Source organism: Notolepis coatsorum (assembly GCF_963971535.1).
Source record: "Notolepis coatsorum genome assembly, chromosome: 6".
In the NCBI taxonomy this organism is placed as follows: Eukaryota; Metazoa; Chordata; class Actinopteri; order Aulopiformes; family Paralepididae; genus Notolepis; species Notolepis coatsorum.
The window spans coordinates 162,747,907-162,771,316 of NC_140170.1; the positions used below are offsets into that span (position 1 = coordinate 162,747,907).

A 23,410-nucleotide genomic window follows, 5' to 3' on the forward strand; every position below is an offset into this window, starting at 1 on the left:
CCTCAATTACCTTGACGTTCCTTGGCCATTGAAGAGACCTTATGGAAAACAATTGACCATTGAACCAAGTCCTACATACAGAGAGTTAACCCAAACCATAGCCTACTCAAACAGGGAGTAGCCTCTATTATTTTAGCTTTCTTTCCTATATGATGTTCAGACGTTCAGGGTGAGATTTAAAAACCAGAAAAGCAATATTTAGTTTTCTGGTAATAAAACAGACAAATCTGCAACATTTTGATGTCACGATTGCTCCATAACTCCAACTCATTAGCGCTGGAAACCATACCATGAATCCTGGTTTCACCTTGTTGACTTCAGGCCAATGAACAATAAAAAAAGAATTCCCATGTTTTGAATTTTATTTAAATTAAAATAAAATGTATATTTTTTGGAATTAACCTTTCAATTCCACAAACACCTGCACAGTTAGAATGTGTGCTGTTCACAATACACTACATAGGGGAGCACTTCTGACCCACTGTGGGTGGGCCTCTGTGCTACTGTAGGGCAGGGTGGTGGGCCTCTGTGCTACTGTAGGGTGGGCTTGTTATAGACTGCGTCAACCGTTTGGTCACAGACACACAAGAATGTTTGTCCTGTGAAAGAACACGTTTATTCATTAAGAACTTTGCTTTAATATATAAAGCTGATGGGTGGGTCCTGGGCGTTGTGGACAGCGACCCCTACAGTTCGGTCGGGGGGCCTGCACAGCGAGGGTAGGATCTGGAGGGAGGTAGTGTGGGAATTGGCATAACGACTAACAGTGGGATGGGAGAAAAATCGGAAAAAAGGGAGGGGGGAAAAGATAAAAAAGATATATATACAAAAACAAACATTTGACAAAACGACAAACGTAATAAAAGAAGGCATCTCTTCTTTCCACCAGGTGCTGAACCGACGTCACTCTCCGTTCTCCATGAGGCCTTCCTGATTGCTTTCATCATTATCCGATTTCTCATCATCTGGAAACACAAAACCATCAATTGTTTTTCATTGGTACTTATACTCTTCCATTGTCTTCACATACAGTATAGCATTTAATGCAGCATTGTTCAGCTACATTACAGAATACAACAGTGTTGACGTAACAGAAATAAACACCATATTTTAGGATTGGAGGCAATAATGCACATTTACAAAAGGAAGCGCAGGCTCTAATCTGATCTTAAAATTCACAACACTCCTCAATTTGACCTCGATCACAATACCCATGTCTGAACGCACGTTCGCTCATTTAAAGCAGTTTCCTGCATGTTATATACAACGACATAAGCTACAACAGAATCACTTTAACCAGGATGCATGGTGGCAACGTGACGCTGCAGTCCATTTGCGATTTTAATAGCCTACAGAATATAAATAATTGTGCCAACAAGCCGAATGTCAGATTCCTCCAAAATAAACAACAGACAAGCTCCGCTACAAGCTTTGTGTTGAGTCATTAGCGCCACAGAAATTTGCCATCTACCTGGTGCACAGAAACGTGTTGACTTTGAGAAAGAGAGGGGAAGAGTGTCTGTAGATCTCATAAAGAAGCAATGAAAATAAATACAAGCAATGTCAGAAGCCCACTGAGCCGAAACAAAGACCGCAGGTTACAGTTATAATATGATTATTTGGACGTCTTTTTGAAAAACTTCATGCAAGTTAAAGGGGAACTATCTTGTTATTTCTTTCACTATTTGGGAAATTTGACACAATTCCTGTGAGTCTATGGAACATATCTGTACATTTTCTTTCAAAAAAATTCATTGTTTTGTATTTCTAATCGAGTACTGTAGAGCAGCAGTTTCTGCCCTTCAAGATTCCAAGCTGTTTTTGGCTGGGCTCCGCCCATACTCGCAATGCGCTTTGAGTGACAGTCACCCACTGCACTGCAATGCAATGCACTGGCAGATACCTTTTGGGAGAGAGAGATAGAGAGGGACTAATTAATTTAGCAGCGGGGGGCATAATCCCACGGGACAATGCATTGGTAACTTGTTTCAAATGATAATATATACCCCGGTGAATATTATTGCACGGATCGGAATACGCGTGGGAGCGTGCGCTATGATATTTGGCAACAGGTTGACGGTGATACAAGTGAGTGCCGATACGAGAGAGAGAACGAGCGAGACAGAGAGAGAGCCTCCTCCCAGTCCCATTACCTTCCCACCCGTTATATAGTTATTTGGTTGATTCACGGTGTGTGTGTGTGAACAGCTGAAGGTCTCTGCTAAATAACAGCTTCCGCATTATTTCTAGGGGTGGGACGATACATCGATCCAGATCGATACATCGATGTAATTATCAACAATCGAATCGGATCGATGCAATGTAATAAGATCGATTCATATCGATACTCTTATTTTGAAAATCCTGTGGCGAGTCTCATATCCGCCCAAGAACAACAGCAGTAGCTCTGTGTGTGTAGATGTTACAGCATAGCATTCTCCCTTTCTGTGTGTGTGTGTGTGCGCGCGTCTTTGGAAAGACCAGATGAGGTCAGAGGAGTTTGATGTTTAAATGTTATTTAAACATAAACAATATAATACATAATAAATGTAGGCCTATACATGATCATGCAACATCAACAAATTGTTGTAGGAACGGTTTGGGAGAGGGAGGTTGTGAGTTTTGAGTTTCAAAAAATGTAGCTTAAAGTTTAAAGCTCAATATATAAAAACGTGGCACTTTACAGTGAACAGGAGGTCTATTTGTATTAAAAACAATAGATTGATTTTCCTTTAAATGTCTGGAAGAGCTCAAAAATACAAATGTCAAATGATATTTTCATTACCTTTTTTTTGTTGATCTAAATGTTACTGATTGTGTTAAATGGGCATATGATATCATCTCATATCGATCGCAGGCACCTGAATCTAATCGTATCGTATTGTATCGTGAGAGACTTTGTGATATCGGCAAATATCGTATCGTTGTCCAAAGAATCGATATCGTATCGTATCATGATGAAACTGGTGATTCCCACCCCTAATTATTTCCACTCGCTGCTCATATAAACGTATCACATAGGGCTGTCTTAAATACTTCGAAGCTTCGTTCGATGGCACAAGCTTCGAACATTAAAAAAAAATCGAAGTAAAAAAAAAAAAAAAAAAAAAAAATGTTTTACTTCGATTTGTGTGTGTGTGCGTGCGTGCGTGTGTGTGTGTGTGTGTGTGTGTGTGTGTGAGAACTGCCCATCCCAGTTAGGACAGCCGAATCCCGTCCAATCTTTCGCCGTCGACTAAAGACTCACTTCTTCAACCATTATCTGAAATGATTAAAAAAAATAAAAATAAAAAAAATCTAACCGTGACTAACCTTACTGTCATGCACTTGTCCTAATAAACTAACCTACACTCTAACACGCAACACTTTGATAAACATTGTTACTCAGCTGATAGAGTTGTACCCTTCTTGTTGTCTTGTCGTACAGAACTTGTAAGTCGCTTTGGATAAAAGCGTCAGCTAAATGACTAAATGTAAATGTGTGTGTGTGTGTGTGTGTGTGTGTGCGCGTGTGTGCGCATGGGGCCATTGGGTGGGGCCGGGGGACAAATACACTGGAGGAAAGTAACCCAGTTCAGCACTGCCCAAATTATATCATCACTATTGCCTGTTTGAAGGATATCATCCTCAAATACATATACACCTACATGCCTTGTAGAATTCCACACATAAGAAAGAAAGATACTGGGATGAATAAACAAAATAGGAAATAAAATTTAGATAAGGTGCTACTGAGATGTTTTGGTGAGTTCTTTGTTTTTTTGTGGAAGTTGCCCTTCTTAAAAATGCATGAACATTCACTGATAATTGGTCTGTAGTGGAGTCTACAAGGTCTACATTGCCGGACCATGTAGAATCCGGACCTTGTAGACTCACATAATTATGTGCATAGTTTAGTCTACACAGGCCATATTTCAAATAATCAAAATCTTACTTCATTCATCTTAAACATTCTTGATTTGGGGGATTGGTAGTTCCCATGAAATCTGAAGTTGTTCAAACGACAACAGCGATCCACCTTGAATTAAATCACACAGCCGAGTGAAACCTTGTTGGCTCAGTCACGAAAGGGGCTACTTAATTAATGAATCCAACCCACTTTATTTATAGAGCACATTTAAAAACAACAACATTTATGAAAGTGCTGTACAAGTCCCACAACATAAGAAAAAAAAAAAAAAAAAAAAAAAATTTAATTTTTTTTCTCCGAAGCTTCGAATTAAAATCGAAGCTCGGCCCCGAAGCTTCGATTGCCAAAAAAAGCTTCGAAGGTCAGCCCTAGTATCACAGTTGATTGTGGGCGGGCGGTGGCAGATCAGTGCCTATTCACGTCAGTGAGCAAGTCAAATCAGAATGGCTTGGTTCAGTGGGGGAGGATTTTGTCTCATCTGAACTGGAGGAATGCACCAAAAATTTAATTTGAGACCTAGACAGTGTTGGTACAAACCCACATTGCTAGAAAACAATGCAAACCCCTGGAAAAGGCCATTTATAAAGATAGTTCTGTGGTGACCTATATTAAGAGACATTCACCAAGGTGGGCTTGTGCCTTTAAGCGTGTGGGTTGTACTGTTTAGGGGACAGGTTAAATACCACTTCCGGTTCCGGGTTAACTTTGTTGTTATTGTAAATGCTATGCGAGTGAGAAGTAAAGTACCTCAACTCGAACCACGTCTCTGGCTCGCTACTTTCTTATCGCCACATTGGTGACCCTGACGTGATGAAACCACGGCCGGGGATTATGCTGCCAAAAGTCGGGCAACTTGACGGTCGCAGCGTAAATGTTCGCTTGTAGCATGTTAGCGTCGTTAGCATTCGGTGCGGGTGCTTGCGGTTGCGCGACGCCGTTGTCTTCCATAACGCTAAATGCTGTTAACGTTACAAATGTTCTTCACAGGGTCACCAATGTGGCGATAAGAAAGTAGACTCCTTGTCTGGCCGGCGGCTGCTGGTGGACTCGGGCGCACAACGCAGCATCCTGCCGGCACAGGGCGTGGACACCATGGACGGCAGACACGGGCCCCAGATGGACGCAGCGAACGGTACGCCCATACGTACCTACGGCACCAGGTATGTGGAGGTGTGTTTTGGGGGGCGCCGTTTCGGCTGGGGTTTTGTGATGGCTGCGGTGTCCACGCCGCTCCTGGGAGCAGACTTCCTCTGTGCTTTCAGCTTACTGGTAGATGTTAAAAACTGTCGCTTGATCGATGCCCTCTCTTTTTCCTCTTACCCCTGCACACTTGGGGCGGTTGGGGGGGGCGGAGCTCTCTGCCTGTTGAACACACTTGCCACCGGGGACCCGTATGAACGCCTGCTCGCCGGGTTCCCTGACCTCACCACACCCACGTTCTCATCTGCAGTGGCCAAACACGGTGTGGAACACCATATTACCACAGAGGGTCCCCCAGTCTATGCCCGGGCCCGGCGCCTCGACTCAGCCAAGCTGGCAATCGCCAGGGGGGAGTTTTCCACCATGGAGCGACTTGGCATTGTGCGCCGCTCGAACAGCCCGTGGGCTTCTCCATTACACATGGTTACAAAGGCTGGCGGAGGTTGGCGCCCATGCGGCGATTTCCGTCGCCTTAATAACGCCACAACCCCCGACCGGTACCCTGTTCCGCACATACAGGACTTCTCTACCCACCTGGCAGGGGCTGTCATCTTCTCCAAGGTGGACCTGGTGCGCGGTTACCACCAGGTGCCGGTCCATCCACGGGATGTGCCAAAGACAGCTGTCATTACACCCTTTGGGCTTTTCGAATTCCTAAGAATGCCTTTCGGGCTCATGGGGGCGGCGCAGACGTTTCAGCGCCTGATGGACTCTGTGCTCCAGGACATGCCATTTTTGTTTGTGTACTTGGATGACATTCTTGTAGCCAGTACGTCCATAGAGGAGCACATGACACACCTCCAGCAGCTGTTTGAGCGGCTCAGTAAACACGGCCTCATCGTCAACCCGACCAAGTGCCAGTTCGGGCAGTCCTCCATCACTTTCCTCGGACACCATGTCGCTCCACAGGGAGCCACCCCACTCCCCGCCAGGGTGGAGGCCGTGGCCAGTTTTCCTCGTCCCCGCACCGTACGGGCTCTACAGGAGTTCCTGGGCATGGTGAACTTTTACAACCGGTTCCTTCCCCATGCTGCCCACCTCATGCGGCCCTTGTATGAGGCCCTGCGGGGCAAAGTGCCCAAGGACGAGTTAGATTGGTCCTCGGGGATGGACAGCGCTTTTGGGGCTGCCAAGAACGCGCTAGCCAACGCTGCTCTGCTGGCGCACCCCTCTCCCACTGCCCCGGTCGCCCTCACGACAGACGCCTCTGACTATGCAGTGGGGGCGGTGTGCGAGCAGTGGGTGGGCGGTGCCTGGCAGCCACTGGCCTTTTTTAGCAAACAGCTCCGCGACAACGAGCGTAAGTACAGTACTTTCGACAGGGAACTGCTGGGTCTGTTCCTCGCCACCAGGCACTTTAGATTCCTGTTGGAAGGCCGCCAGTTCACTGCCTTTGTGGACCACAAGCCGCTAACTTTCTCCATGGCCAAGACCTCGGAGCCGTGGTCGGGACGTCAGCAGCGGCAGCTATCGGCGATCTCCGAGTTAACCACGGACATTCAGCACGTGGCGGGCAAGGACAACTTTGTCGCCGACTGCCTCTCTCGGGCGGTCATCGGGTCCGTCCACTTGGGACTCGATTATGCCGCCATGGCGGCAGACCAAGCCACGGACTCGGACATTCAGGCCTATCGGACGGGTCCTACCGCACTGCAGCTGGAGGATGTGGTGTTCGACACAGCTAACGCCACTCTCCTCTGCGACGTCTCCACTGGCCAACCGCGCCCTATGGTGCCTACGGCCTGGCGGCGCCGGGTTTTTAACATGATCCACAGCCTTTCCCACCCAGGTGTGAAGGCCTCGACTAAGCTGGTGGGGGTCAAGTTTGTGTGGCCTGGCCTCCGGAAGGATGTTAGGACCTGGGCTAGCTCATGTGTGGCGTGCCAGCGTGCCAAGGTGCACCGCCATACCAAAGCCCCTTTGGCACCGTTTATAGTGCCGGAGAGGCGGTTCGACCATGTGAATGTGGACCTGGTGGGCCCCCTGCCCCCCTCCCATGGATATACTCACCTCCTCACCATGGTGGACAGGACCACCAGGTGGCCGGAGGCTGTTCCACTGTCCTCCACTACGGCAGCGGAGGTGGCCCGGGCGTTCATCGGCTGCTGGGTGGCCCGTTTTGGCACACCGGGGGACATCACAAGCGACAGGGGCCCCCAGTTCACTTCGGAGCTCTGGACTGCAGTTGCGGAGCACCTGGGGGTGAAGATCCACCGCACTACGGCGTACAACCCGCAGGGCAACGGACTTTGCGAGCGGTTCCATAGGGACATGAAGGCCGCTCTTCGGGCTGCCCTTACGGATGGCGCCTGGGTTGACCGCCTCCCGTGGGTCTTGCTTGGTCTTCGTTCTGCCCCCAAGGAGGACCTCCAGGCCTCGTCCGCGAGCTGGTGTACGGCCAGCCGCTGCGGGTCCCTGGGGAGTTTCTTCCGGGGGCCACAGCGTCCTGGTCCGTCGCCTCCCATCGAGCAGTGTCCCGGGGTGTTGCCGATGCCCTTATTCCCATTCCAACATCCCGCCACTGCCTTCCCCAGTCCTACGTCCCCAGGGACCTGCCATTGGCCAAATATGTTTTCATCCGGCACGACAGCCATCGGACCCCGCTGCAGCCCCCTTATGACGGGCCTTTCCGTGTCTTGGAGGCAGGCACTAAAAACTTTGTTGTGGACATGGGAGGCAGGCCAGAGCGGGTCACTATAGACCGTCTTAAGCCTGCTCACTTGGACAAGGACGAACCAGTTGAGTTGGCCCTACCCCCGCGGCGGGGGCGCCCCCCGGTTTCGGCTCAGACACCTGCCCTATCCTCTGTTCCGGCCTTGGCCCCTTCCGTGGCCCGGCCGCTGGTTCCACTTATCTCCCTTAGTCCCCCTCTGGTTAAGCGCAGTCGGTTCGGCCGCTTGATCCGTCCCCCTCCACGTTGACTATTTCATGCTGTGATCTGTTCACTGATGGACTGTTCACTGGCTATTAATTAGTTGCAGTTTTTGTATTGGTGAATTCTGGGGGGGCCTGTGTGGTGACCTATATTAAGAGACATTCACCAAGGTGGGCTTGTGCCTTTAAGCGTGTGGGTTGTACTGTTTAGGGGACAGGTTAAATACCACTTCCGGTTCCGGGTTAACTTTGTTGTTATTGTAAATGCTATGTGAGTGAGAAGTAAAGTACCTCAACTCGAACCACGTCTCTGGCTCGCTACTTTCTTATCGCCACAGTTCCCCTTTAAAAAGGAGCGGTTGATTTTGAGCACAACTTAAAAACCCTTGTGTGGTGTTAGGGTCCGAACGGACCCGGTTCAAGAATCTAAAATGCAATAATTGCCATCTCGCCCCCCCCCCCCCCCCCCCCCCCCGGGAACAAGGCTTTGAGTATGTGCTCATGGTGGCTATTTAAAAACACAAAAACACTCATGTTTACCATTTTAGCCAATTCTGAATGTCTTCTAGAAATTTTTTTCCATCTGTGGTGTACAGGTCCAAACGGACCCGGTATAGAAAAATGGCTATATACATCAGTTGGCTTCATAGAAATGCTACGGCTAGCTCTGTGGATCACATGTCAATCAAGGCTAATATTTGACTAGACACTTCACCCCCCCCCCCCCATGGGAACAAGAGCAGGAGCAAGAGAGGGAGGTGTAGAGGAGGAACAGAGTGATAGGGAGGTGGAGGGAAAGGAAACAGAGTGATAGGGAGAGGAGGAACAGAGTGATAGGGAGGTGGAGAGGGAGAGGAACAGAGCGATAGGGAGAGGAGGAACAGAGTGATTGGGAGGTGGAGAGGGAGAGGAGGAACAGAGCGATAGGGAGGTGGAGAGGGAGAGGAACAGAGGTGGAGAGGTAGAGGAGGAACAGAGTGATGTGGAGAGGAGGAAGAGTGTGATAGAGGGAGAGGAGGAACAGTGATATGGAGGTGGAGAGGAGGAACAGAGTGATAGGGAGGTGGAGAGGGAGAGGAACAGAGGTGGAGAGGTAGAGGAGGAACAGAGTGATGTGGAGAGGAGGAAGAGAGTGATAGAGGGAGATGAGGAACAGAGTGATATGGAGGTGGAGAGGAGGAAGAGAGTAATAGAGGGAGATGAGGAACAGAGAGGTGGAGAGGTAGAGGAGGAACAGAGTGATAGGCAGGTGACAAGGGAGAGGAGGAAGAGTGATAGGGAGGCGGAGATAAAGAGTTATAGGGAGGTGGAGATAAAGAGTTATAGGGAGGTGGAGATAAAGAGTTATAGGGAGGTGGAGAGGAACAGAGCAATAGGGAGAGGAAGAAGATAGTGATAGGGAGGTGGAGAGGGAAAGGAAGAGTGATAGGGGGAGAGGAGGAACAGAGTGGTAGAGGGAGAGGAGGAACAGAGTGATAGGGAGGTGGAGAGGGAGAACAATGTGAAAGGGAGAGGAGGAACAGTGTGAGAGGGAGAGGAGGAACAGTGAGAGGGAGGTGGAGAGGGAGAGGAGGAAGAGTGATAGGGAGGTGGAGAGGAACATAGTGATAGGGAGGTGGAGAGGGAGAGGAACATAGTGATAGGGAGAGGAGGAAGAGTGATATGGAGGTGGAGAGGGAGAGGAGGAAAAGAGCGATAGGGAGGTGGAGAGGGAGAGGAACAGAGGTGGAGAGGTAGAGGAGGAAGAGTGATAGGGAGAGGAACAGAGGTGGAGAGGTAGAGGAGGAAGAGTGATAAGGAGGTGGAGAGGAACATAGTGATAGGGAGGTGGAGAGGAACATAGTGATAGGGAGAGGAGGAAGAGTGATATGGAGGTGGAGGGAGAGGAGGAAGTGATAGGGAGGTGGAGAGGAACATAGTGATAGGGAGGTGGAGAGGGAGAGGAACATAGTGATAGGGAGAGGAGGAAGAGTGATATGGAGGTGGAGAGGGAGAGGAGGAAAAGAGCGATAGGGCGGTGGAGAGGGAGAGAAGGAAGAGAGTGATAGGGAGGTGGAGTTGTTTTGTTCCTTGATTTATTTCCATAATACAGTTCTAAAACCCACAAAGCAGTTTACTCAATCAAGTGTCTTCATATATTAGCCTGTTATAGTCAGATTGCATACATATTTAGTTATTTACCCATTTTCTTCAATATGGGGAACAGCGTGAGTGAATATAATCCTATTTTCGATTGAAAAAATATGTATATTGTGTCTTGGGGCCATATAAAATAATGTTTGATATGGGTACTGGTTATGATGAGCTAATAAGTTAGTAATGAAGTACAAAACAAAACAGGATAACAATCCTTATTTTTTGGGGTGGTTGGTACTGAGTTACACACCAGGTCCATTCGGACCCAGAGTTTTTGTTAACACCTAAATAAGATAAATAAATAAGCAGCGCACAAGGGGAGAAATATTTTCAAATCCTTCCAACCGAAATCGACGCTCTTCCCAATCAGAACGCATCAGGATGCCTCCAAAGCCACTCCCCGCTAGATAGCTAGCAGGCAGCCATGTGTGTGTCACTAGAGCGTTTGATGGACAGCTCGCTCCTTCCAATCATTTGACTTGGTTAGTTTCATTGGATGTCGTTTTAGCTCAACCTTTTTTAATTCCAGTGTCTTATTCTTTTTTTTCACCATTATAGTTGAGATATAATAAGAAATCTAAACGGTCTAAAATCGGCTGCCTATTGATCCTTTAATACAGGGGTTCCCAAACTTTTCAGGCCAGGGCCCAGAAAATAAGGCGTCAGAGAGCCGCGGCCCAATGCACATCGTCTGGTTTTTTTTTTTTTTTTTTTTTGCCAGGCGACCGATTTTTTTAGCCAAATATCACTTCAATCCTATTAAGTTAGTTCAAGTTAGTTATTCATTTATATGTGCTATTTATGAGAGGGCTAACTTGTTGCAAAATAATAATGATAATAATAATAGCCTCATTAAAATACTATTGTTGCTTCGGTTGTTTTCAGCGTTTTATGTGCATAATCTGTTATTTAGTTTGAAATGTTCGTTGAAATAAGTAGATTTTTCGTTTGTTTATTTATTAAGTTAATATAAAACCATATAGTCACATTTTAGAAGACAATAGAATATAATTTTAGAATACAACAAGAAACACTGTCCTGGCCTGCTTCTAAGTTCAGTGGCCTGACAAAAAAAAAAAAAAAAAAATTTTTTTAAATCATCTCGCGGCCCACCCGTGGCTGCTCGCGGCCCACCTTTGGGTCGCGACCCCGACTTTGGGAACCACTGCTTTAATACACCAGAAAACCACCTAAATCAACTTAAATTGCTCTCCATTTCTATACACTGTATGAGGCAGAGCTTGGACACAGCACGAATACACTGCAGGCAGTGGAGCACCTTTTGGTTATTTCAAAAAGGAACTATTTCTTCTATGCCCGATGGCTGTAGCAGGGTGGAGCTGTACTACATTTACATTTAGCCAACGCTTTTATCCAAACCGATGCGAGGGCATGGTGACGTCATCTTCAACGCGACACAGACATCGAAGCTAGCTATGAAACCAGTGCCTTTTTTTTTTTACTTTATTTTTTAGCGTTTATCGCTTTTCTGGTCAAGCATGACCGACAGATACAGGGTGAAACGGGATATAGATCAGGGGAAGACATTCTGGCAAATGACGGCGGGTCCGGGAATCGAACTCGGAGTCCACCAGATCCGTGACGCAGCACGGTTTTCCCCGACGCAGAAATAGCGCCGAGATATGCGGTGAGCTACTGGAGCTCCCCAGAAACCAGTGCCTTATTAGCATATCATGTACGCTAGCCGCAATGCTAACGGTTATAATGGGAAATCCCACATAAATCCAAGTCACATAAGCTAACGAAATTAGCTATCTTTTTGTGAGACTAAACTCTGTTTGTTTTTTTGTTTATTGCCCTTTGTTCTTGCTGCAAACTAAATAATGCTAATGTTTAGTAGTCGCAAGGCTATTTAAAGATGGCAGGTTTGTGCAGGACGCCCCCCGTGTAGCGCAATGACGACGTAGTGATGATTCTCTCCTCTGATCCTCTGCAGTGTTTTTCACGTCACTTTTTGGTACCTCTTCTACCCGCTTGGAACCACGATAGAGCAGGTACTAAAAAAGTACCCGGTACCAGGTACCAAACGCAAATTTCGGCAATGGAAAACCGAAAAAGCAGAGTAGGTACCATGCAGTGGAACAGCGCCATAAGATGGTTAGTTTATTTTATTTTTTAAAATATTTTCCCCATTTCAGATATTGATTGAAGAAGTGAGTCTTTAGTCGACGGCGAAAGATTGGTTGGGTTTTTCGGCTGTCCTAACTGTGGTGGGAAGTTCGTTCCACCATTGTGGAGCGGGGACCGAGAATAGGCGGCTTCTCTTTGATGACCCTCCCGGGGCTCGGATAGGAGAGGGTCTGAGGCGGCCAGAAGATGTAGAGCAGGGGGGTCTTGAGGGTGTAGTTAGAAGATGTAGAGCGGAGGGCTCTTGAGGGTGTGTAGTTAGAAGATGTAGAGCGGAGGCCGAGGGGTCTTGAGGGTGTGTAGTTCGAGACCATTGACTAGAACTAGCATTTAGCCACAATCTTCACACATCCACTGAAAGAAGGCATAGACTAAAAAAAGGGACTCTATTTTAATTTACAATGACTTCTGCAATATTCATAAGAGGGGGGCGCCAGCATGTTTACTCACTTTCCAACGTCTGCTGCAGCTCCTGGATGGTACTGAGAAGCACATGGAACTGTTTCTTCCTAAGCTCCAACTGTGAATGAGAGGAGACGGCGCAGAGGTGAAGACTACAGTACAGACTCATTGACAGCACCTGATAACTGAATGATGATAACTTTAGAATAATAAACTTTATATATTTGTATAGCACCTTTCATACAGGGGATTGCAGTTCAAAGTGCTTTACATCAGTAAGAAATAAGAGATGAGAAATTAAGACAACAATACCCTCCATACTGGAGCTGACTAGCACCACGGCGATACATATTGTTGTCGTCTATCATACTTTGACCCTTCTAACCCCCGCCCTCCCCTCAGGGCGAGATTCCCTCACTCCCTCCCTCTCTTGGGCGAGGAGCGGTTCTAGGCGCAAGTCCCTTTCAACTCCAATTAAAAGGCACCTGGATGCGTGAATATTAAAGGCAACCTACTTGTGTTCAGCTTTTCGTTCAGCGTTTCCCTGATTGGCCACACGGCCACGTGACCGCCCTAGCACACGCCCTTATCTGTGCCGCGCCGCTCTCGTTGTTGGTTAATGTTGTTGGTTAATGCCGCATCGCCGCATCACTTAACGCCGCCATATAACTAACTACTAATACTAATATAACTAACTAATTCGCGATGGACCCTGCCGCCAACGTGCAAGCTTTTGTGCCAACGTGCAAGCCAGATATTTGAACATCGTCCGCAAAATGAATGGAAGCGAAATAAAGAGAGCTTATTATTAATCAGGCAGCAGCCTCCAACGGGCGAAATAACGTCACAGCAGTATAGTTTGTTTATACTTCAGAAGTATGATATTTGAACATCGTCCCCAAAATGAATGGAAGCGAAATAAAGAGAGCTTATTATTAATCAGTCAGCAGCCTCCAACGGGCGAAATAACGTCACAGCAGTATAGTTTGTTTATACTTCAGAAGTATGATATTTGAACATCGTCCCCAAAATGAATGGAAGCGAAATAAAGAGAGCTTATTATTAATCAGTCAGCAGCCTCCACTGATGTTATGACGTTACAAACGGGCGAAATAACATTATACATTATGCTCCGCGAAATAACATTATACACTCTGCTGCCGCGTTCGCTGCGCGCTTCATTCATTTAATTTGGGACCTAGGCATGGGTCCCTTTCTACTCCAATTAAGGGCACCTGGATGATTAATGTCCAGCATCTGCTATTGGGACCTAGAAATACAAATAAAATAATAAAACAGAGGGAATAAAAATAATAATAAAGACACCAAGACTTGGTCTGTAAAGCATTTCACATTTCCTGCTCACGGTCCCAAAACCTCCCGCCTATCTGTGGGAAAACAGTGATTGACTAGTACGGATGTCAGACTAAAAAGATTTTATTATTCAGAGATCTGACATTTAGGTGGGCTAATTTTATTTGTTGGACTTCTATGTCATGAGAGGAGATCTGCTTTAGCTGGACCTTGATAACTTTGAGGTTAACAGCACGTGCAGGCTGCCTATTAGATGGTGTGTGTTTAAAGATTTGACCGTGCCATTGGCTGGTCAAGATTACCGGTATATTAGAGATGGCATGGCATCTGTACTATCGTTTTTCTACTCCGGGCAGCGAGTCCACTGAGATTACACAGAGTTCAAGATGTTGTTTCGTGGACGTCAGTGTGTTGCTTGTGTCCATGCAGGAGGTTGCGTCATTCGGCTTAGACAGAACAGAGATTGGGGCTCAATTCTCTCCACTTAAGGAGGTCAAGAGCGTGTGACTGATGTTTGCCGTTAGTAGTCTAGAACCTCTATGGTTTGGGTGAAGTCCATCAGCTCCGAAACGGCCTGCACAATTCCAAAAATATTGAAATTGTCAATGAATCTCAGTTTGTGTGAATGACAGACAGATACCAGCCAGGTGTTGAAAGACAGGAGTCGACTGAATGAGTTCTCAGTGCTGGTGTTGGCAATGCCCCGGTTAGCCTCTGAGCTAACTCTAGCAACGTTAGCTTGTGTGTGCAGTGCTGGTGTTAGCAATGTCCGGTTAGCCTCTGAGCTAACGCTAGCAACGTTAGCTTGTGTGTGCAGTGCTGGTGTTAGCAATGTCCCGGTTAGCCTCTGAGCTAAGTCTAGCAACGTTAGCTTCAATGTGTGCTAATAAGCTATGACTAGCCTCTGTGCTTATTTTAGCATCGTTAGCATATCTTTGGCTTTTTTCTGGAGGTGCGGTGGGTTTTGGGGTGAACTGGACGTCTCCCTGGTGTAGTCGAGCAGGACGTGTCGGTGTTGATGCAGCGTGTCACGGCACATCGGGGATCCGGACCCTTCATGCTCGGTGTCAATACTCCTGTGTCTTTTTGCCTTGGGAGTTCCAAGTGACTCAAAGCCGTTTCTGAGCGCGAGAGCCTATGCGGGAAGAGTGTCTGTTTTTGCTTACTTAGCCTAATCTCCTGGATGTTCGGTGCGCGGCCACTTCTTCGGCTTAGTACCGAGAGCAGGCCACGGGGCCTTGGCAGTAGCCGGTGGAGATGGAGGCTGGTCTACGATGGTGCCGTTTGCCACAGCTGCCTCGAGTATTGTGTCCAGAAGTTTCTCATCCTCACGGATCTGGTATAGATTAGAGACCCGAGCTTCTAACTCCACGATTTTCTCTTTGAAGTTGAGACAACTAATAGTCTGGAGAGACTATGTCGTCATCTTGCCTTATTTCTCCGGTCTCTTCAGGCGGCTAAACTAGGCTAAACTGAAGCTAAGCTAGGCTATGCTAGTCCACTTAGCTGGTGATGGTGGGACTTGTTGTCCTTCGCTGGTCGCTTCACAACCGGGGTCTAGGGTACCGTCTCTATATGAAATATCCTCGCCTCCAGCAGTGAATCCTCTCTCCAGGTGCCGACAGTCTTGTGTTTAGCTGATAAGATGGAGACTCCTTCGTCTCCCTAGTCCTCCCACGGAGAGGATCCTGCTATTCTAGTCCTTTCGACGATGCACTGCGGTCATAAATCGGAATAATATTGTAATACAATTAAATGTTTGTGAATCTGGGGGAGGAGGAGTGCATCTGTGACCCCCGTTTCCATCAGGGGAGTCGATGTGGTCACGGTTGAGGATTACAAATACCTCGGTGTACACGTCGACAATAAACTGACGGGTCAAAACATGCAGAGGCACTCTACAAGAAGGGCCAGAGCCGACTCTACTTCCTCAGAAGGCTGAGATCCTTCAACGTCTGTACAAGGATGTTGAGGATTAGGGCTGGGCGATATGGAAAAAAATCATATCGCGATAACGATATGATAATTTTATTTTATTTCTCGATATCGATAATTATCGAATTGTTATAAGCATAAAAAAAAAAAAAAAAAAAACATTTTTTTTTTTTTTAACAACAGATGTATGTTTATTTTGCAGCAATTCTTTGTCATTGCCGCCATCTTTAGTGTTACATCCCCTCACACTCCAGTTCTCAGGCTGCAGCTGGTTTAAAAGCTAAAGTAAACCAGCTTCTCTGCTGGCTGTGGCTCCAGAGGAGTTGAACAGTTTTGGCTCTGCTAGTTTATTTTCGATCTTTTGGCGCTTTTTTGGTGGACAAACCACCGCACATGTGCACTGTGACTCGTGACTGGAGTCTAGTTCTGCTAGCACACATAGCCTACTGTGTACAGACGGTTTCAAAATGTATTTTAAATTAGAAAGCAAACAAAATAAATGGACAAGAGAAAAAGAAATCTGAATTTGGTCAGTATTGTCATTTGGACAAGCAAAGCCATTACTTTAAGTTGCAGGCAAGAAAGACAAGTCTGTCCACTGTCTCTGGTTTTAAAACTGCCCTGTTGCAGGTAAAAAAAAAAAAAAAAAAAAAAAAAAAATTCGATTTTTTTTTATTTCGATATTCGATATCGATTATTAAAATATATCGCGATATTTATCGTTATCGTTATATCGCCCAGCCCTATTGAGGATGTTCTACGAGTCGGTGGTGGCGGGCGCCTTCTGAGAGCGGGAGACGCAAACAGGCTGGATAAGCTGGTCAGGAAGGCCAGTAACGTGGTAGGGGTGGAGCTGGACTCTCTAGCGGTGGTGGCGGAGAGGAGGAGCCTGGCTAAGCTCCATGCCATCAGGGACAACCCCTCCCACCCACTACACACAGACTTGGCTGACAAAAGGAGCACGTTCAGTGCTAGACTAAGACTCCCAAGATGTAGCACTGAACGGCACAGGAAGTCCTTCATTCCGACAGCCATCAGACTTTATAATGCATCACTGAGCACAGGGTGACTGTACCATCTTCCCGGACTTTCTTTACTTTTGAACCAACATAGTACAAATTACTGTATATTTTATATTAGAATGTAACATAGGGCCCAGCTCTCGGCATTGCTACCAGCTTGGCTGGTCGTTCATACTAACACAATTGGCAGTGTTAGAGGGTGGGAAAGACGGTAGGTGGGTCCTGGTCGTTGTAAACAGCGACTCCTACAGTTCGGTCGGGGCGCCTGCTCAGCGAGGAAAGGAACTAAGGGGGGTAGTGTGATCCTTCCACACGTTACACCCCCTCAGTGAGAGTCCGCGCTGCCAGGTGAAAAGAAGCGGTTGATTGGCTGCACATGTGTCGGAGGAAGCATGTGATAGCCTCCACTCTCCCAGACCGACTGTAGGGGGTAGAGTGTGCAGCGACCAGGAAGGGGATTGGGAATTGGCATAACGACTAACATTGGGATGGGAGGGAAAAGGAGGGGGGGAAAGATAAAAAATAAAAATAAAAAATTTAACATAGGAAATGTATATCCCGGACCGTATTTTATTCTTAGGCTTATTGTTATTCTTATTTGTGACTTTTGTTTTGTCTACCTAAATGTTTACCGTTTACTGTGAGCAGAGGCGGCTGGTCCATAGAAAGCTAGAAATATCGCCCCACTGAAACTGATTGAATATGGCACCGCCCCACCTAGAATAATTTCCACCAGCCGCCACTGATTTGTACCAAATAATGTTAAGGTGGCGATAAGGCAGAGCGACAGAAAAAAAGCAGCAGACAGCAGGAAGTAGAAGATGGATTGGACTGAGGGATGATGAACGCATTTCAACTTTACCTTTGCGTCCACATTCTCCTTGATGTTAGACAGCTGCTGGAGTTCTTTGTCAAGCGCCTCCAACTGCCTATATATAAAAACAAAGACACAGTGCCATAGATGCAAAGCATTAGATTGAAGTTAGACATTCACTAGGCCAGCGAGAGGCTGAGCCCTTTCTCCATCTCCTCCAAATCAACAAATGGCCAATAGGGACCACGGTTAGCACCATCTTTCCATGAATTGTGAAACGGTTAGCATTGCTATGACGTTACTGTGATAAGACATTATTTCCATGACTTTCGAGCTACTAAAAAGGTAAACCAAGGGACGCTTGGTGCTCTCTTGCAGTTGTATAAAAAAATCTAGCCCTAACTAACCTTACTGTCATGCACTTGTCCTAATATACTAACCTACACTGTAGCACTCAACACTTTGATGAACATTGTTACTCAGCTGATAAGAGTTGTGCCCTTCCTGCTGACTTGTCGCACAGAACTTGTAAGTCGTTTTGGATAAAAGCGTCAGCGAAATGACTAAATGTAAATGTACTAACGTTACTGTGATAAGCCATTTTTTCACGAGCTTTGAAATAGTTAGCATTGCCTTTCCATTATCTTTTAAACAGTTAGCATTAGTCTTGCTATGACGTTACTGTGATAAGCCATTATTTCCAAGAGATTCATGGTTCAACTTCAAACTGAGGTGTCAACCCAATGCTAATGCTCACTACTGAAATGGCCAGTTCTAGAGGTCATTTGAGTCTAAAAGTGAATACAGGACAAACAACCCAATCAGATCCATGCAAAAAATAAATAAAAAAATGTTCCTCTCAGAAGACCTCTGACCTGTGGAGGATCACACAAGCCATAGCCAAACCATTGAGATGAACCAAAGGGGTAGAAGTCAACTTACTTTAGGGTTTCATGTCGGTCTGGATGTTGCTGGATAACCTTGGCCAAAGCATCATACTCTGCGAAACAAAACGTTAGTGTTACCTACAGTTCAACAGTTAGAGAGCTTCAAGTCAAGAGTTTTATTTGTCACGGCATACAGTGAAATGCGGGCCTTCACTACTCAGTCCAACAGTACCTACAGTGGTTTTGTGGACTACGGTTAGGTTAATGAGGAATATCTGCCATGTTATTAGGCTTTAAACCTACAATACCACTGTAGTTTATTCAGCCAAACATGCATTGCAGAGACTTTTGGGGCCATAATACTGTAGAATAATTTCTTCAGAAGAGCGTGGAGACCCCTTTCAATCTTCTCTATTATTTCTAAATACTCACTCAAACATGTATGTCAAAGGTACAATAGGCATATGCCACTTGTTTAACGTTACATTACAAACACATTTGTTGTGTAAATTTTTACATTCCGTTTCACACAAAACCATTCAATGAAACAGTTTTGGCAGAATGCCAAGAGCCTGGATTCAATACCATGATACACTCAACAAAACCAGTACCATACTGCTCGATCTTACCTGCAACAGTGGAATGGATTTTTTTTTAAAGACTCAATAGCTACTGTGACAGTCACTGCCACCAGATGTCACTGTCGACCACTTCATAATTTTTTTTACTGATTGTCTGCATTTGGGAAAGCCCCGTTCTGCACATCCCTACAGGGTCGGCCAATAGGATTATTCCAGGAAATAAATTTTAAAATGTAATTCATGCAACCGTATACCCTCTGACATGCCATGGATCAGCTCATCCCAGAGTAGTGTTGTCAAAAATATAAATGTTTGGATACATATTGATTCTGAACATTTAAAACAGTTTCAATACTCATTTCCCGCAATATCGATATTTAATTATACATTTTTTCCCTTCGTATAAGGAAGTTGCATTGTTCATTTCAATACCTGTAATAGTACAGTAGTCCACACACACACACATGTGCATTCAGTTAAGTTGGAATATGACTGTAATACAATTCAGTTACGTTGGAATATGACTGTAATACAAACAGTTCAGTTTGTCAGGTACATGCACACAGATTACAGTGTTTACATCTGTCTGCTTGAGAAAATACCATGTTCTGCAATAAAAAATATTAAAGTGAGATGAACAGACTGAACTTTCTTTTATTAGATAAAACATGTTGACAAAGTTTTACTTTGCAGTTGAAAAAAGGCAATAAATTAAATTTGATAAAAAATAAATTATTTCCTCGAAATAAACATGAAACGTGGTCGCAAAGTTTTCGATATATCGATTTTCCAAGCTTGGATATGAGCACGCGCACTAACAACCAATCAGTGAAGGAGATGGCCGACAGCGAAGGAGACCCACGCTGCACCTCTGGGTAGAGAGGTAGGACTCCAGTAGTAAACAAGGCTGGCTAGGATAATTAGCTTGCATGCCGCTATTTTATAGTTTACGTGCCGAGTGGGTGTGTGGCGTGAATTCTGAGGCCACGGTTAGAGTAGTGTGGGGTATGCGGTGGACGCACTGGACGTCGTTGCAATGTATTGGGGCGGAACAGAGTATTTTAGGGTGATATTTAGTACATTGGAAACAAGGCTGGCTAGGATAATTAGCTTGCATGCCGCTATTTTATAGTTTACGTGCCGAGTGGGTGTGTGGTGTGAATTCTGAGGCCACGGTTAGAGTAGTGTGGGGTATGCGGTGGACGTCGTTGCAATGTATTGGGGCTGAACGGAGTATTTTAGGGTGATAGTTAGTACATTGTCATGGGATACACCGCTTGCTCTGGCTAACTGCTAACGTGCGCGGACTGATGACGACATCAACTCGAGACATTCGCAGCAGCAAAACAAGTCTATTAATAGCCCGTCCATCGGCGCCGGGCATAAGAAGTTGATTAAACTTGACAGAAATTATATCGACGATAATTATCGATATCGAGTTATACGAAAATAATTGTATCATTTTATCGCGATAACGTTTTTGGCCATATCGCCCAGCCCTATGGGGGACCCTGATGTAAACAAGACAAAAGTCTTTCTCTGGTCTGCATCCCCTTAACAATTGTGTGTATTGAGCTGTACTGTACCCATTCTGCAATCTGTTAATACAATTTGCAATCAATCAATCAATCTGTTATGCTTAACACACAGTACTATTAACTTTACTTAATTTCTAAGATTATATCATTTAGTTATTTTTACATGTGTGATCTAAAGATAAACAAAGGGTTTTAAAAGTGTTATATTTATCTTCTCTTATAGTACCAGAGAGAAGCTGAGGAGAATCAACCAGAAACAAAAGCAACATTTATTTAAAAAATATATATATACATTTTTTTTTTTTACATTTTAAGATTGAACCTTTTTCCCTGTGGTATCGAATATCGATACTTTTCAAGGTATCGTATCGAAGTTCCAGTATCGTGACAACACTATCCCAGAGACAAAAACCAGGGCCCTCATTCATCAACGTGGACGTAGAACTTGACCTACTTCCACACGTAAGCACGGAATGTAGAACTAGCGTACGCACAGGGAAGTCGGCATTCATCACACGTGCGTACGCAGGCTCTACGCACACCTGTCATGATGAATACCACTTTGTTCTACCGTCAATGCTCGTGCATGATTATCCATATATGGTCATGAAAGTGAGGAAACACCCCCCATGGGATGTGAAATAATGGACTGACCCGAGCGGAACTCTGAGAAACTCCACGGAGAATTCACTGCTGTCGAACCAAGAAGACACTATCGCGTATTATGGGATAAATAAAAGGCGGATTTGTAAACGGTGATGTCAGATATCAACGGCTCCCTAAGACCATTGCTGCAATTCTGCCTGGACAGCTCAAAATACTAATAAAGACTGTTCGTTGACCACTGTTTGGCGTTGGTTGTGTGTCATTATAACCGTGCTGTAATATGAATGCCTTTATTAGTTGTGTTCGATTGGCTATATGATTTTTAGAGGCATCTATTTTGTTGTCGGCTAATAAAGACCGCGCTGGAATATGACTGCCTTTTCCCGTGTTGTTTGATTATGCAGGGATTAAAGTTCTCCTCAATTTTATTCCAAATCGCGATGGATCTCCCGTCAATTTTCTACCTGCTGCATATGATTTCTAGAGGCATACTACAATCTATTTTGATGTCAGTATTGGGTAGCCTATATAAACAATAATAGAGTCGAGAGCATATACAAGAACAATGAATCTCACTGCATGTATGATGTAGCCTGTCTTTCAATACATGAACTTGAATTCCATCATGTTTGTGTGCGGGACTCACAAGGCTGTTGTCACAATGGGTGGTACCGGTACAGTAATAATTACAGTCCACACAATATCACGATCCATGCCATAGCCTATGTTCTATTAGGACATGATCTGTGACGACAAATGTTTTAGAATGTTTGAAGATATCATACTCTGACAGCATGCCTATGATCAACAAAAACGCGAACTTGAATCCCATCATATACATAGTCTGTCCACTATAGTGTCATTGCAATGCGTTTTCTATTCTTTCTTATACAGTAAAAAGGGGGAAGAACACTATATTCATATGACTTGTATTCTGCTTACAGCTTCGAAATTCCACTTGTTTCGTTTAACGTAAAGCCTTTTAAATATAATCAAAACGTTCCCGTGTTTCTGCGGTCTGTGCGCAAAATAATAACGAGTTGAGCTTTATGATTTATGATGAATTGAAAATGGGGGACCCTGATGTAAACAAGACGAAAGTTGGTCTGCATCCCCAATTAACAATTGTATGTACTGAGCTGTACTGTACTGTACCCATTCTGCAATCTGTTAATAAACTTTTCAATCAATCAATCAATCAAGCTACGCGGAGCGCAGTCAGTCAGTAGCCTACACCCCGTATATTCCGATAACGCTATATAAACCATGCTGCATTCATTCTGAGAGAAAGATCTATTATTCCAAATGCTATTTATAGGGTTTTGACCATAATTACACTACTGTTGCTATTTTACAATGAACTATAATGAACTACGGTTCGTACAGAACATGCCAGTGTTATTATGCACAGAAGCTCATTTCCTTGTTGTAATAATATATTCTACCACTGGGCGTCAGGTACGCCAGGTCCGACCTGTGCGTAGATGTAAGCACGGAGTCAAGTTCAAATCGAAATTGATGAATCCCACTCTTTGCTTAGAAATGATCGTACGCGCAGGGTAAGCACAGATCTGTGCGTAGAAGACGTTGATGAATGAGGGCCCAGGACTGCCTGGGTTTAGATGGTCTCATGTAAAATGTGTACCCAGAGGTAAATCTCACCTTGACGATTCTTTCGTATTCTCTTCGCCCTCTGGATCTCCTTCTTGCACTCTGATATCTTCTCATGTGCAGATGTGATGCTTTTTTCTAGATGGGGGGGGGGGGGCACAGGAGAAATGAAGAGTTAGATGTTAAAAGCTCTCAAGTTTATCTTTACTATAGTTTGCCAAAACATGAATCTATTATGCAATGACATGATGTACACTGCATGCAGTACAGTTAATGTATAAATGGTTATAGAGGTGATGTGTTAATCTATAGAATTCTAAAGACATTATGATAAAACCAATAAACCATGAATGTCAGAGTTAATTATATTGTTTACGCCGCTTATTTTTACTTTTCTACTGTACTATAATCGTATTGCCTATATTTATGTCT

The 23,410-nt window shown here is 45.1% G+C and overlaps 1 protein-coding gene across 1 annotated transcript in view; it reads right to left on the bottom strand.

Moving 5' to 3' along the window:
* Positions 1–348: 348 nt before the first annotated feature.
* thoc7 (THO complex 7) overlaps positions 349–23,410 on the bottom strand; it is a 28,769-nt gene continuing 5,707 nt past the window's right edge. Inside the window, exons 4-8 of the mRNA XM_084316443.1 lie at positions 23,030–23,116; positions 18,698–18,755; positions 17,804–17,870; positions 12,719–12,788; positions 349–965 (exon numbers count right to left, since the gene is read on the bottom strand). Of these exons, the coding sequence (XP_084172569.1) occupies positions 904–965; positions 12,719–12,788; positions 17,804–17,870; positions 18,698–18,755; positions 23,030–23,116 (344 nt within the window). The 3' untranslated portion in view covers positions 349–903. The remainder of the gene's footprint in view (positions 966–12,718; positions 12,789–17,803; positions 17,871–18,697; positions 18,756–23,029; positions 23,117–23,410) is intronic.